This window comes from Dipodomys merriami, unplaced genomic scaffold (assembly GCF_024711535.1).
Source record: "Dipodomys merriami isolate MVZ:Mamm:240054 unplaced genomic scaffold, mDipMer1.0.p SCAF_14, whole genome shotgun sequence".
Lineage (NCBI taxonomy): Eukaryota > Metazoa > Chordata > Mammalia > Rodentia > Heteromyidae > Dipodomys > Dipodomys merriami.
The window spans coordinates 17558998-17571906 of record NW_027202715.1 but is presented as its reverse complement, the minus strand read 5'-3'; the positions used below and the strand labels follow the sequence as shown (position 1 = coordinate 17571906).

The 12909-nt window shown below is 39.1% G+C and overlaps 1 protein-coding gene across 4 annotated transcripts in view; it reads left to right on the top strand.

Annotated features, from left to right (window-relative positions):
- Positions 1 to 12909, top strand: part of Zfand4 (zinc finger AN1-type containing 4) — a 49837-nt gene that overhangs the window by 17059 nt on the left and 19869 nt on the right. For all 4 annotated transcript variants that reach the window (XM_070020888.1, XM_070020887.1, XM_070020886.1 and 1 more), the window contains exons 4-6: positions 2247 to 2322; positions 3247 to 3314; positions 5382 to 5568. In XM_070020888.1, the coding sequence (XP_069876989.1) occupies positions 2247 to 2322; positions 3247 to 3314; positions 5382 to 5568 (331 nt within the window). The remainder of the gene's footprint in view (positions 1 to 2246; positions 2323 to 3246; positions 3315 to 5381; positions 5569 to 12909) is intronic.

Here is a 12909-nt window from a genome sequence, read left to right as displayed (position 1 = left end):
CGGAGGCCAATGATCCCCACAGAGGCCAACGATCCCCACAGAGGCTGAGGATCCCCACAGACCATCTCCACAGATGATCCCCACGGAGGCCAAGGATCCCCACAGAGCATGAGGATCCCCACAGAGGCCGATGATCCCCACGGAGATCAACAATTCCTATGGAGGCTGAGGATTCCTTATGGAGGCCGAGGATACCCCATGGAGGCCGAGGATCCCCACGAGGCCATGCTGTTTTGTGTTGTCTGCCAATGTTTTGTTTTTAAGCTTGTTAAATGATGGCCAAGCCCATTAAAAGTGATTAACAGAAGCTGGTTCTGAGTAGTGTTCTTACTCTTCAGTACATCTCTAACGTCTCCATTACAAATACTTTGCAGTGTTTACTAACTGTAAACACAGTTATTTAACTATATTGCTTTATCTACTTATGCTAATGAAGTCCTGTAAGTTTGAAAACATGACCTTGATGAATTTAGTTTTTTAATATAAAAACACTTTACAGCTGGGCGCGGGTGGCTCACACCTGTAATCCTAGCTACTCTGAAAGCTGAGATCTGAGTGAGGATCGCGGTTCAAAGCCAGCCCGGGCAGGAAAGACCATGAGACTCTTATCTCCAATAAACTACTAGAAAACCGGAAGTGGCGCCGTGGCTCAAGTGGTAGAGCGCTTGCCTTGAGCTGAAGAGCTGAGGGACAGCAGGGGAGTCAGTCGTGGGGCTTGAACTCTGGGTCTGGACGCTGTCCCTGAGCTCTTTAGCTCAAAGGGAGTGCTCTACCACTTGAGCCATAGCACCTCTTCCGGTTTTTTGGTGGTTTATTGGAGATAAAGAGTCTCTCAGACGTCCCTGCCCTGGGCTGGCTTTGAACCTCGATCCTCAATCTCAGCCTCCTGAGTAACTAGGATTACAGGAGTGAGCCACAGGTGCCCAGCTTACATTGTTTTGTTGTTTGTTTGTTTGTTTTTGCTTTTTGTCGATCGTGGGGGCTGAACTCTGGGTCTGGGTGCTGTCTCTCAGCTCTTCAGGTCAAGGCTAGTGCCCTACCACTTGAATCATAGCGCCACTTCCGGTTTTTTATCTATTTAATGTGGTGCTGAGGAATTGAACCCAGGGCCTCATGCATGTGAGGCAAGCACTGTACCACTGAGCCACCTTCCCAGCCCCTTACATTGTTTTTTAATGAAGCAAAAAAAAGTGGACTATTCCACTTGGGAAATTGTGTGCTCTCTGTGTGTGTGTGTCTGTGTGTGTGTGTCTGTCTGTCTGTCTGTCTGTGCTCAGCCTTCAAATCCTTTGGCAGTCCATGATGATCTTTAACTATCAGCTGGCGCTAGTAAAATACAACCTTCAGACAGCTGCTTTTGCCTTATGGAGAGTGATTCCCAGATATGGTTCACCAAATAGGTTTTGTTTTTTGGGGGGCAGGGGGTGGCGGGCAGGGGAGGTAATCACTCCTCTAACCCACCACATAGACTCTGTTATGTAACTTCTCTGGTGTCACTCCTGTGAATGAGGATTCTGTTTATGTTCACCTCACAGGTTATTGGAGTGAAATTGTAAAATTAAATTGTAACATAAGCCAAGTGCATATAGCAGTGCTTATAGTTGTAAAAAGGTAATACATACTATTGGTACTCTGACTGCTTACTTATAGTGTTATAAAGAAAAGCAGAGAAGGCAGTATGGAGACATTTGAAAAGGTTATTCATAAGTCTATATCCATTCCATTTCCTAATAAATAGATAATGATCACTTCCTGACTAATAAAACCCCAAAAGGAGAGGAGTTTCAAAAGTGCAATTGATTAAAAAAATTCTTGTGTTAAAATCTAGAATCTGAGTTTGTATTTCTTAAAACACAAAATTTGAAGGCATAGCTTCTAGACAGGTATTTCTAGCATTGAAAATTAGCCATAATATAGTTTCAACACTGATAACTAAATGCAAATAGTGCCCTACAGCACTGTCTTCTAGACCTTGCATCTCAAACTCTTCAGGACTGTTTTGTTTTTAGTAAGTTTACAGTTTTTTTACCCAAATTACACATTTTTTAGGGTTGGAGTTACTGAAACATACTCTTAAAAAGCAAATGAACAAAATTTCTATGATTCTGTACATTTTAGCACATAGCATTCATTTTAGAAGTGTGTTTAATTCAAACATGTACTTAGTTATTTAATGAAATAAGCTTTGTATCATGTTGGAGATGCTAATTGAATTTTTAAAAACATTTTTATTACCTTCCCCTAAGGTATTCCCATCTGTCAGCAGCACTTAATTTGGAATAACATGGAACTTGAAGATGAGTATTGCTTGAATGATTACAAGTGAGTGTAACTTCATATTAGTTACTATATGGACTCCATATCCTTAGAACATGCCTCCTAAATACCTCTGGTCCTAGATTTCATTACAAATTCTGAACTGTAGATGTGTTGTCCCGGCACCCCATCTTCCTGTGATCTTTGTCCTTTGATAATTATATTTTACCTTTTCATTTTTTGTGTGTGTACAAAATGGTTTTTGCTCTGCCTTTTTGTCTTCCTATTAATGTCTTGCCTTTTTTGCTTCTGTCTTTGAATATTGGTCTACTATGTTCCTTTTATTTTCATTTTAGATATGAGAGAACAGTCTTCCACCAATATGTATTAAAATCTCCTGTTAGTAAGAGATACTGCATGAACCATTGATTACAAAAAATACTTTCTACCTCTGATCTTTCTCTTTCCCCTCACAAAATTCATTAAACTGAAGAAAAAAGAGCAGAAGAGTGAGAAGTGATGTGGACTAGAGAGAAAGCAATGGGAGTCAGGAGACTTGTTAGATTTGTTGATTTCTATTATTATTATTATTATTATTATTATTATTATTATTATTATTATTATTATTATTATTATTATTATATTGAACACATCTCCTGTTTCTAAAACTCTGGATGTTGGGCAAGCCTCTTCTTTTTCCTAGGTCTCCTTTTCCTTCTATGTGGAATGAAGAGGCTCAGCCACACAATCACAGAGGTCCTTGCCAGTACCTTTGGCTGAGATTTCACATAATAGTTATACTTTATGAGAACTTCTTAACCTTTTAGTTATGTATATAAGTAAATGCATTAGCATCTCATGTTTCTTCATATTTCTGTATCTTTTTATATTTTAGAGAGTAGGTGCTATGCCTAATAAACCAGCCAGTAGTGTTTCCTTTAATGCTGAATACATTGTGATGATAATAGTTTTTGTATTAATTGTGCACAGCATTTCCGAGGGTTGTACCTTGAAGCTGGTTTTGGCTATGCGTGGTGGACCTATAAATACCAGAAAAGGTAGGCATATATTAAAGCAGAACAATTATATTTTTCAAGAAGTTTGACAACAAATTGACAAAGTAATGTTCAAGTCAGTGTTTATTATAGCCTGTGGTTATAGTCAAGCTCCCTTTTGGTGGTTAAGCCTTTGATTGTTGTAGGCATTGTTTGTTTTTTGTCTTTTTTCTTTGTTTGAGACCAGGGCTGTTGATCTGCCACTTTCACTGGCTTGGCTAATACTCTACCACCTAAGACACACCTCTAACGCCTTAAAGCATTGGTTATTTCTTTTCTTTTTAGGCATTGTTCTTTAAACTTCAAATATATAAGGCATAATTCTAAAATACATTCCAGAAAAATATCATGTTTCCATATTGAGTCCAATAAGAATTAAAAATAAACATCATCAGTATATGGAAGAAAAATGGAGTGACATGGTATAATTGTTATTGTATTTGGGTTCTCATCTTTTTGTTTTTTCCTCCAGTACTGTGGTTTGAACTCTGGGCTTCATGTTCTTGCTCAGCTTTTTTGCTCATAGTTTTCACTCTACCATTCGAGCAACTTCTGTTTTTTTCCTGATTAATTGGACATAAGAATCTATAGGATTTGTCTGCCTGGGCTGACTTTGAACTACAGTCTTCAGATTGAGATCTTGATCAGCTAGGATTATAGGTATGACCCACTGGTATCCAGCTTTATATCATTTTTGAAAATTTTGCTGAGTCTTCAATACCTAAAATAATTGAAGTAGAAAATTCCAAAATTGCCTATTTACTTGATTTGTGATACATTTGGCTTTTTTGGATATTTTCATGTCCTTGGCACTCTTCTAATAATGTGGGTAGTTCATTCATTCATTCAACAAATGCACAGTAAACATCTTCTGGATGTTGAATTTGTCTACTATGTACAGGGTGGAAGATGGTGACCCCATTTTATGACACTGCCTCTAATAAATGTGAAAAAATAATTGATAATTACGGTTATAATAATTGCGGTTCTAAATGTTATGCAGGAAGTAAATGGGATGATAATGTGTATGAAAGTAGGATATTAGAATATCCTAGAAAAGGTGGCTTGGGCAGCACAGTAAGAGGACCGTGTTGTTTTCATTGGCCTTTGTTCAGGTGTGTCACATGAACTCAGAGCATCCTGCTCTGGAGACCTCATTCTTGGGAAGGTCTTCAGATTTGTGTGAGCCTTCACGGACCAGAAAACGGAGGGTTAACTGCTGTCTCCACTGCACACTTGCTTCCCTCATGCAAATTATAACCCAAGGCCTCATAGTTCTCATGAGAAAATAGGCTGAGTTCCATCTTTTTTCTGATACACTTCAAAAGGCTTTTCCTTTGATCTATTTTGCATACACTAGAGAAAACTTCCCTGTTGTGGGGTTCTCTGAAAGTGGTGTTCTCTTGTATGTGCTATCACATAGCACACGTACACTGACCAGAATTGCTGCAGCTCCTGGAGGAGCCCTGCAGGAAACAGGGCTCTTGCTCACACTTCTCAGTGTTTGTGCACTAAGTGCCCTCCTCACATTCTGAAACATCTTAGACTCAAAGCAATTGTTATATAAAACCAGAAGAAATGAAAAGGCTCTCTTGCTTTCCCATCTTTTTTTTTTCCTGCTGGGAATGAAATCCATAGCCTTGGGCATGCTAAACAGAATGCTTTACCACTTGCTTCGGATTTCTTATATATATCTCCCAATTTTGTGTGTATATGTTGTGTGTTTATTTTCAACCTAAAACAAGTGGGGTCTATGTGCTTTTCAATTTTGATCGTTGGACCAATATTTGAAAATAGAGAAAACATGTGAAAATGACCACAAATAATAATGCCAGAGAATCAACAAACATAAAGACTCTACTGGCACTGAGAAGAAAAAAAGCCTCATGGTAAAGCTTTGTCTGTGGGCATAGCAACATAATGGTGTATTTTCCTTCATAATTATACAATGTAGGGTATATGTACTATATGTGCAAGATGTTAAACTCAGAGCATTATATCCTGTTAGTATACCAAGATGCAGAAAAGTTAGTGTATATTGAAAGCTTGTTTATCATTTTCCATTTATAGTTCCTATGGAAGATCCACTTAGGGAGATGGCTGAGTATATGGATTCCAGTCGAGATGAAGTCTGGGAGAAAACTTCCTGCAACAAACAAGTTACATTCTTGGTGTACCGAGAAGGAGATCAATTGAATTTCTTTCGTGTAGTAGATAGGGGAGATGGCACTTTAACACCATTATCTGAATCGTTAAGGTAAAGAGGTTTTCATTTTCATGCCTCTCTTAGAAAAGGAGAATATCATATGATATGTTTCATAAATGTTTATGATTATCTTGTGTTGTCAAAATAATCTTAACATACTAATAAGACTGATTAAATTTCATACATTTCTTTCCATTCTTTCCCTGATTTATAATAATGAAATTATCCCTCATATGATTAATATTTAGAATAATTTCTAAAGTTTCTTTATATAGTAGAATTTTTTTTTCCAGTTGGTCGTGGGGCTTGAACTCTGGGTCTGGGAGCTGTCCCTCAGCTCTTCAGCTCAAGGCTAGCACTCTACCACTTGAGCCACAGTGCCACTTCCAGCTTTTTTTCTGCTTATGTGGTACTGAGGAATCGAACCCAGGGCCTCATGCACGCAAGGCATTCATGGGCCACCTTCCCATCCCATAGTAGAATTTTTCATAACAAGGATTTCTCTTACTTTTTTGAAACTCTGAAGATTCCTTTAGGTTATAGAGTCATGAAAATAGTGTTACTATATTATTGAGACATAATAGAGAAGGTTAAACCTAAAGTTGGTCTCTTTTTTCCAAATTTAACTCTCTTGCTTTAAAGATGAACAAATCTCTATGGTTCTTTGTAAAAGAGAATCTGTAACATTCCAAAACTGGGGGGTGAAGAGGGGGTATCCTACAGATATTTAGCTAGGCAATAGAAAAGTGAGGGAATTGGACAAAGTAAGCCTTAAGTTTCTGTGCATCCCGACTTACAAATAAGTCTTTATCTCTTTTCACTTTGTCATTAAACATTTACTGACCTTTTATAGCCAGTTACAAAGCTCCTGGTGCTACAAAGGCTCCATTTTCATGCAGCATGAATCTTTTAATAGTATTGGTTATTGTTATAAAAAGATAGCATGATCCCAGGGAGGGGAGATAAAAAAGAAACACGGGTTAGCTGCTGGTGGCTCATGCCTGTAATTGTGGCTACTCAGGAGGCTGAGATCTTGGGCAGTAAAGTCTGTGAGACTCTTATCTCAAACTAACTATTCAGAAAATTCCAGAAGTAGAGCTGTGGCTCAAGTGGTAGAATACTAGCTTCAAGAAAAAGAAAAAATTCAAGGACAGTGCCCAGGCCCTGAGTTCAAGCCCCAGGATCAGGAAGGAAGGAAGGAGAAAGAGGGGAGGGAGTGGGGGAGAGAGAGAGGGAGGGAGGGAGAGAGAGAGAGAGAGAAAGAGAAAGAAAGAAAGAAAAGGAATGAAGGAAGGAAAGAAAGAAAGAAAAGAAAGAGGAAGGAAGGAAGAAAAGAAAGAAAAGAAAAGAAAGAAAGGAAGGAAGGAAGGAAAGAAAGAAAGAAAGAGGAAGGAAGGAAGGAAGAAAGAAAGAAGAAAAGAAAGAAAGAAAGAAAGAAGAAAAGAGAAAAAGAACGAGAGAGGCAGGCGGGGAGGGAAGGGGAGAGAGGGAGAGAGGGAGGGAGGGATGGAAGGAGAGAGAAAGAAAATAAAGAGATAAGAAGAAGGAAGGAAGGAAGGAAGGAAAGAAGGATGGAAGGAAGGATTATAGTAAACCTATAACCACTGGCAGAGTGCATCTTGGCATGCATGAAGCCACAGCTTCAAGCCTCAGCACCAAAACATGCTTGTTAGGATTTAAATCTGAGACAACCCCCAAGGCTCATCATGTGCTTGGAGTCTGCTTATCAGCTGATGGGTTTGGGGGAGTAACTGGATAGTGAGGGTTCCGACAAATCAATGGATTAGTCCCTTGATGTGTTATTAGGGCATGGGGCCTTGTTTGGGAGTTGGGTCACTGTGTGGTGCCCTGGAGAAGTACACCTTGTCCCCTGACCCCTGCCTGTCCCTCAGTTAACTGCTACCATGAAGTGAGCAGATTGGCTCTCCCCTGCGCCCCCATTGCGATGCTCTGTCTCACCACAGCCACTCAACCGCAGGCCAAAGCCTCTAAAGGCTTAAGCCCAAATAAATTTTCCCTCTTTTTAAGTAGTTTCTCTCAGGTATATGTCCCACCATGATACCAAAATGATCAGGGATAAAGCTCTGTGATAAGTGAAGTTTACTGCTGGCTTGGTAGTACATGGCAGATTAGAATACTCACTGGGTGTGTACTGTGGAGAGGGACAAGGGTGGTGCATTAGAGGTACTAACATGTACCTCATGCTACGGAACCAGAAGTAATGGCAGTGAACTTTATTTGTTAGAATTAACTGGAAAGGAGCTGCTCTACAAGGTTAGTGATTGAGAATGTGCTCAGTTCTCAGTGAGCAGAGACGTGGAGAGGCATGAAGCAGAGTGAGAGGAAGGGCCTCAGCACTGAGCATGTGAAGAGCAGGCCCAGGAGCCAGAGCTAACAAAAGAGATCCACTCTGGGCAGAAGGGCAGTCTGAATGTCATTTCTTTTTTTTTTTTTTTTATGTAGAAATTCACATTTGAAATAAAAAAAATGCAATTTTGCCTAAGTATTACTTATTTTCTTTAAAATGAGGATCTCCAGTCACATCCATTTTCTTGCAAGTAAATTCTTTCTTTATGGCCAAATAATAACTCATTGTGTGTGTGTGTGTGTGTGTGTGTGTGTGTGTGTGTGTGTGTGTGTGTGTGTGTGCATGCACGCATAATATATGTGCATTATCCATTCAGCAGTTTAAGGGAACCTAGGCTCATTCTATTGCTTGGCTATCGTGAGTAGAGCTACAATGCACACACACACACACACACACACACACACACACACACGCGTGCGTGCGCGCACACACACACGCGCACACACACACAAGTTTCAGGTGTGTCTATTGTATGCTCACATTTCTTTGTATATATGTCCAGGATCATAGTGCATGGATGGCAGGATCATGTGTGGCAGGATCATATAGTAGTTCCATACTGAGTTTTTTAAGGAGTTCCACAGTGGTTCACTGCACTAATTTACATTCCCACAAACAGTATATAATGGGTACTTTCCATATCACTCCCGCCCTACCAATATTTATTTTCTTGATGATAGTCATTTTTGATTTGGGTGAGATAGTGTGTGTGTGTGTGTGTGAGTGAGTGTGTGTGTGTGTGTGTGAGTGTGTGTGTGTGTATGTGTGTGTGGTGATTACTAGGACTTGAACTGAGGACCTGGGCACTATAATTGAGCTTTTTTTGCTCAAGGATAGTGCTCTACCATTTGAACCACAGCTCTACTTTTCGACTTTTTGGTACTCAATTAGAGATAAGAGAGTTACTCACTTTCCTGCCTGGGCTAGCTTCAAAGCAAGAGCTTCAGACTCAGGCTCCTGATTAACTAGGATTACAGATGTGAGCCACTAGTGCCCCGCAAGGATAAAATAGAATCTTAATTTTTTTTCTTATTTCTGTTGTGCCAATATTGGAGCTTGAACTCAGACCCTCAGGCTCACACTTGGTTTTCTTGCTCACACAGCTAGTGTTCTACCACTGAACCATATCTCTAGTCTGGCATCTTGCCTGGTTAATTGGAGACAGAGTTTCATAGACTTTCTACCTGGTCTGACTTCAAACCATGATCCTCCAGGTCTCAGCCTCCTAAATAGCTAGGATTATAAGAGTAAACCACCAGCATCCAGCTCAATGTAATTTTGATTGGCATTTAATTTATGAGAGAGAATGATGGACATTTCTTTGTATATTTGTTAGCCATTTGAACTTTGGCTGAGAACTGTTCATTTGCCTATTTGTTGACAGAATTGTTTTTAGTTCATTTTTTTGAGTTCTTTATATGTTCTGTATACTAATCCCTTGTCAGATTTTTATTTTTTGAAGGTTTTAGCAAAGATTTATTTCAGTAATAACAGGATTAATGTAGTGAGAAATAGAAAAAGAGAAACATTTCCTTCTTTTTGTGTAGGAAATGGGAATTAAGGACTCCTTAGATTTTTAACTTGATGCAATCTCATATGTCAATTCTTGCTCTTATTTCCTGAGCTATTGGAATCCTATTCATAAGGTCCTTATCTAGGCCTATATCTTCATGTGTTTTTCTTGTTTTCTATGTAGTAGTTTCAAAGTTTCAGATATTACCTTAATTCTAATCATCTACTTTGAATTTATTTTTGTGCAGAGTGAGAAATACATGTCTAATTTTAGTCATTTTCACACAGATATTTAGTTTTCCTGGCACCATTTGTTGAAGAGGCTGTCTTAAAATGTGTTTTGGGTACCTTTGGTAAATATCAGACAACTGTAGTTGTGTGGGCTTATTTGTGAGTCTTCTAATTCCATTCATTTCAGTGTATCTTTTTGTTCCAGTAACATGCTTGGGGTTTTTGTTGTTATAGCTTTGTGACATAATTTGAGATCAGGTGTTGTTAAACCTCCAGAATTATTCTTTTTATTCAGGATCTTTTTTTTGGGGGTCTGGCTATTTAGGGGCTTTTATGCTTTCATGTGATTTTAAGATTGGTTTTTCTACTTCTGTGAAGAATAACTCAAATTTTGGTAGGAATTACATTGAGTATATAGATTGCTTTGGGGAGCATAACTTTCCCCAGTATTCTGCCAATCCATGAATGGGGAAAGCTGTTCATCTTCTAGTATCTTCATCATTTTCTTTTTGTTTTTTTCTCTCAATACCAGGATTTGAAATCAAGGCCTCACACTTGCTTGGCTTGTTTACTTGACTGATTCTCTGCCAGCTGCGCATGATTTCAGCTTGCCATTTTTTCTGTTATTTTGGAGATGGAGTCTCATAAACTTTTCTACCCAGGCTGGCTTTGAACTGTGATCTTCTGGTTCTCACCCTCCTGAATAGATAGAATTACAGGCATGAGCCACTGGCATCCTTCATCATCTTTATTTTCTTTCTTAATTGTTTTCATAGTATTCATTCTAGAGGTCTTTTACCTCTAAATCTTGTTGGTATTTAGTTTACTTGTTGGTATTTAGTTTTGAATTTTCATTATTTTGTGAGTGGGATTAGGTTTCTCTCCGTGTATTTGGTCTTGATTTATAGAACAATACTTATTTTTAAGAGGATTTTGATGGATTCTTTAGGGTCTTTTAAGTATATAATGATGTCATCTTCAAATAGGAAAACGTTGATTTCTTCCTTTCTTGTGTGTATCCTTATTATTTTTTTCACTTGCATTATTGATCTGGCTAATAATTCAAACATATTGAATGAGAATAGAAAGAATGGACAACTTTGTCTTGTTCCTCACTTCAGAGAAAATTCTTTTCTTTTTTTCCAGTTAGTATGCTGTTGGCTATAGGTTTGTCATACATAATCATTATTATGTTGACATGCATTTCTTTCTATTCCTAGCTTGTTCAGGGCTTTCATCTTGAAGGGCTTTCTACATCTTTTAAGATTATCATGGGATCTTTCCCAAAGGCTTTCTACATCTTTTAAGATTATCATGGGATTTTTTGTTCTTTATTCTGTTTATATGTTGTATATTTACTGACTTGCATATGTTGAACCGTTCTTGCATTCCTGGAATGAAACCAGCTTGATCATGATGTGTGATCTTTTTAATGTATTGTATTATGTTTGCAAGTATTTGATTTGAGAATTCTGTGTTAATCAAGGAAATTGGTCTTTTTTGTTACACACTTACCCGGGTTTAATGTCAGGGTAATACTGACTTCTTCCCTTCTTTCTGGGGTAACTACAGAAGCATTGATGTTAGTTGTTCTTTTAAGGTCTGGTAGAATTTAGCAGTGAATTCATCTGATCTTTGGCTTTTCATATATAATGAAGTCTCGCCGGGCGCTGGTGGCTCGCCGGGCGCTGGTGGCTCGCGCCTGTAATCCTAGCTACTCAGGAGGCTGAGATCTGAGGATCGCGGTTCAAAGCCAGCCCAGGCAGGAGAAACCATGAGACTCCTATCTCCAATAAACCACCAGAAAACCGGAAGTGGCGCTGTAGCTCAAGTGGTAGAGCGCTCGCCTTGAGCTGAAGAGCTGAGGGACAGCGCCCAGGCCTAGAGTTCAAGCCCCACGACCAACAAAAAAAAAAAAAAAAAAAATATGAAGTCTCACTGTTATTATGGGTCTGTTAGTGATATCCATTTGTTTCAATTGTGGTAGGTCATATGTGTCTGGAAATTTACTTCTTCTAGATTTTCCAGGATATTGGAATGTACAAACATTTCCTAATGATCCTTTTCATTTCCTGGGTGTTTGTAATATCCACTCTGTCATCTGTTGTAATTTTGTTAATTTGAGTCTCTTCATTTGTTTTGGTTTGATTGGTCAATCTTGGTTATCTTTTTGAAGCTCTAACTCTTTGCTTCATTTATTCTGTGTATCATTCTTTAGGTCTCCATTTCATTCATTTCTGCCATGATCTCTGAATTCTAGACCGCAGGGATGTAACTGAAGTAGTCAGTCCCTCTTCTTAAGTTTTCAGATCCTGCCTGGCAGTTAGCCACCTTGTAGAAGGAAGGAAGCTGGGAAAATTGAGCTCTCCCTTGGTCCTCCTGCCTGAGTTTCCTATACCTTCTCTGCAGGTCCACATCAAAACCTCCTATCTCCATGATCTGTCTAATGGCTGTCTCTCATTGAGACACTGTAGCATAATATCCCAAGTCTCCAGGAGCCACAGTAGTTCTTTTTTTGCAGGTCTCCAGACAATAGACCTGGTCAAGAAGGCATTGACGTAGGACTCTGAGATGAAGAGCAACAGCATATGCTTCTTCTTCAATGCAAACCTGCCTTTCAGTAGTCTGTAATGACAAATAACTGCACTGAGGTTAAGGCTTTGCCATAATTTGGGGCTTATTCTGCAGCTAAGTCTGTCAGTCTGTCACCAGGGCCACCTGGCTTACCTTCCCTGCCAGCTCCAACCAAGGTTGGAGCTATAGGCTGTTTTCTACATTTCACTGTTACCCTTCTGTGTGTGTGTGTGTGTGTGTGTGTGTGTGTGTGTGTGTGTGTGTGTGTGTGTGTGTGTGTGTGTGTATAAAATTTGTTTTGTTTTTGTAGCACTAGGGTTTTAACTCAGGGCCTCACACTTGCTTGACTTGCTGGCTTAATTGGTGCTCTTATCACTTGAGCCACACCTCCAGTCCAGCTTTTTGCTGGTTATTTTGGAGATGGAGTCTCACAGGCTTTTTTTGTCAAAGCTGGTTACAATCTTTGATCCTTCAGATGTCAGTCTCCTGAAGAGGGATTACAGGTATAATTTTTTTAAAATACTCTTTAGCTTCTGTGATTCCTGTGTCCTTTTTTTCTTGATCCTTTGAAGTATAGTTTCTCTAACTCTGACTCTTCTCATTCATAGAGTCCACTGGAGGCTGTTTCTAGCCTCATCTGTGACACTTCCACAAGAATTCTCCCCTCTTTATGTTATATTTATATTTTTCTAACTCTTTTTGTTATT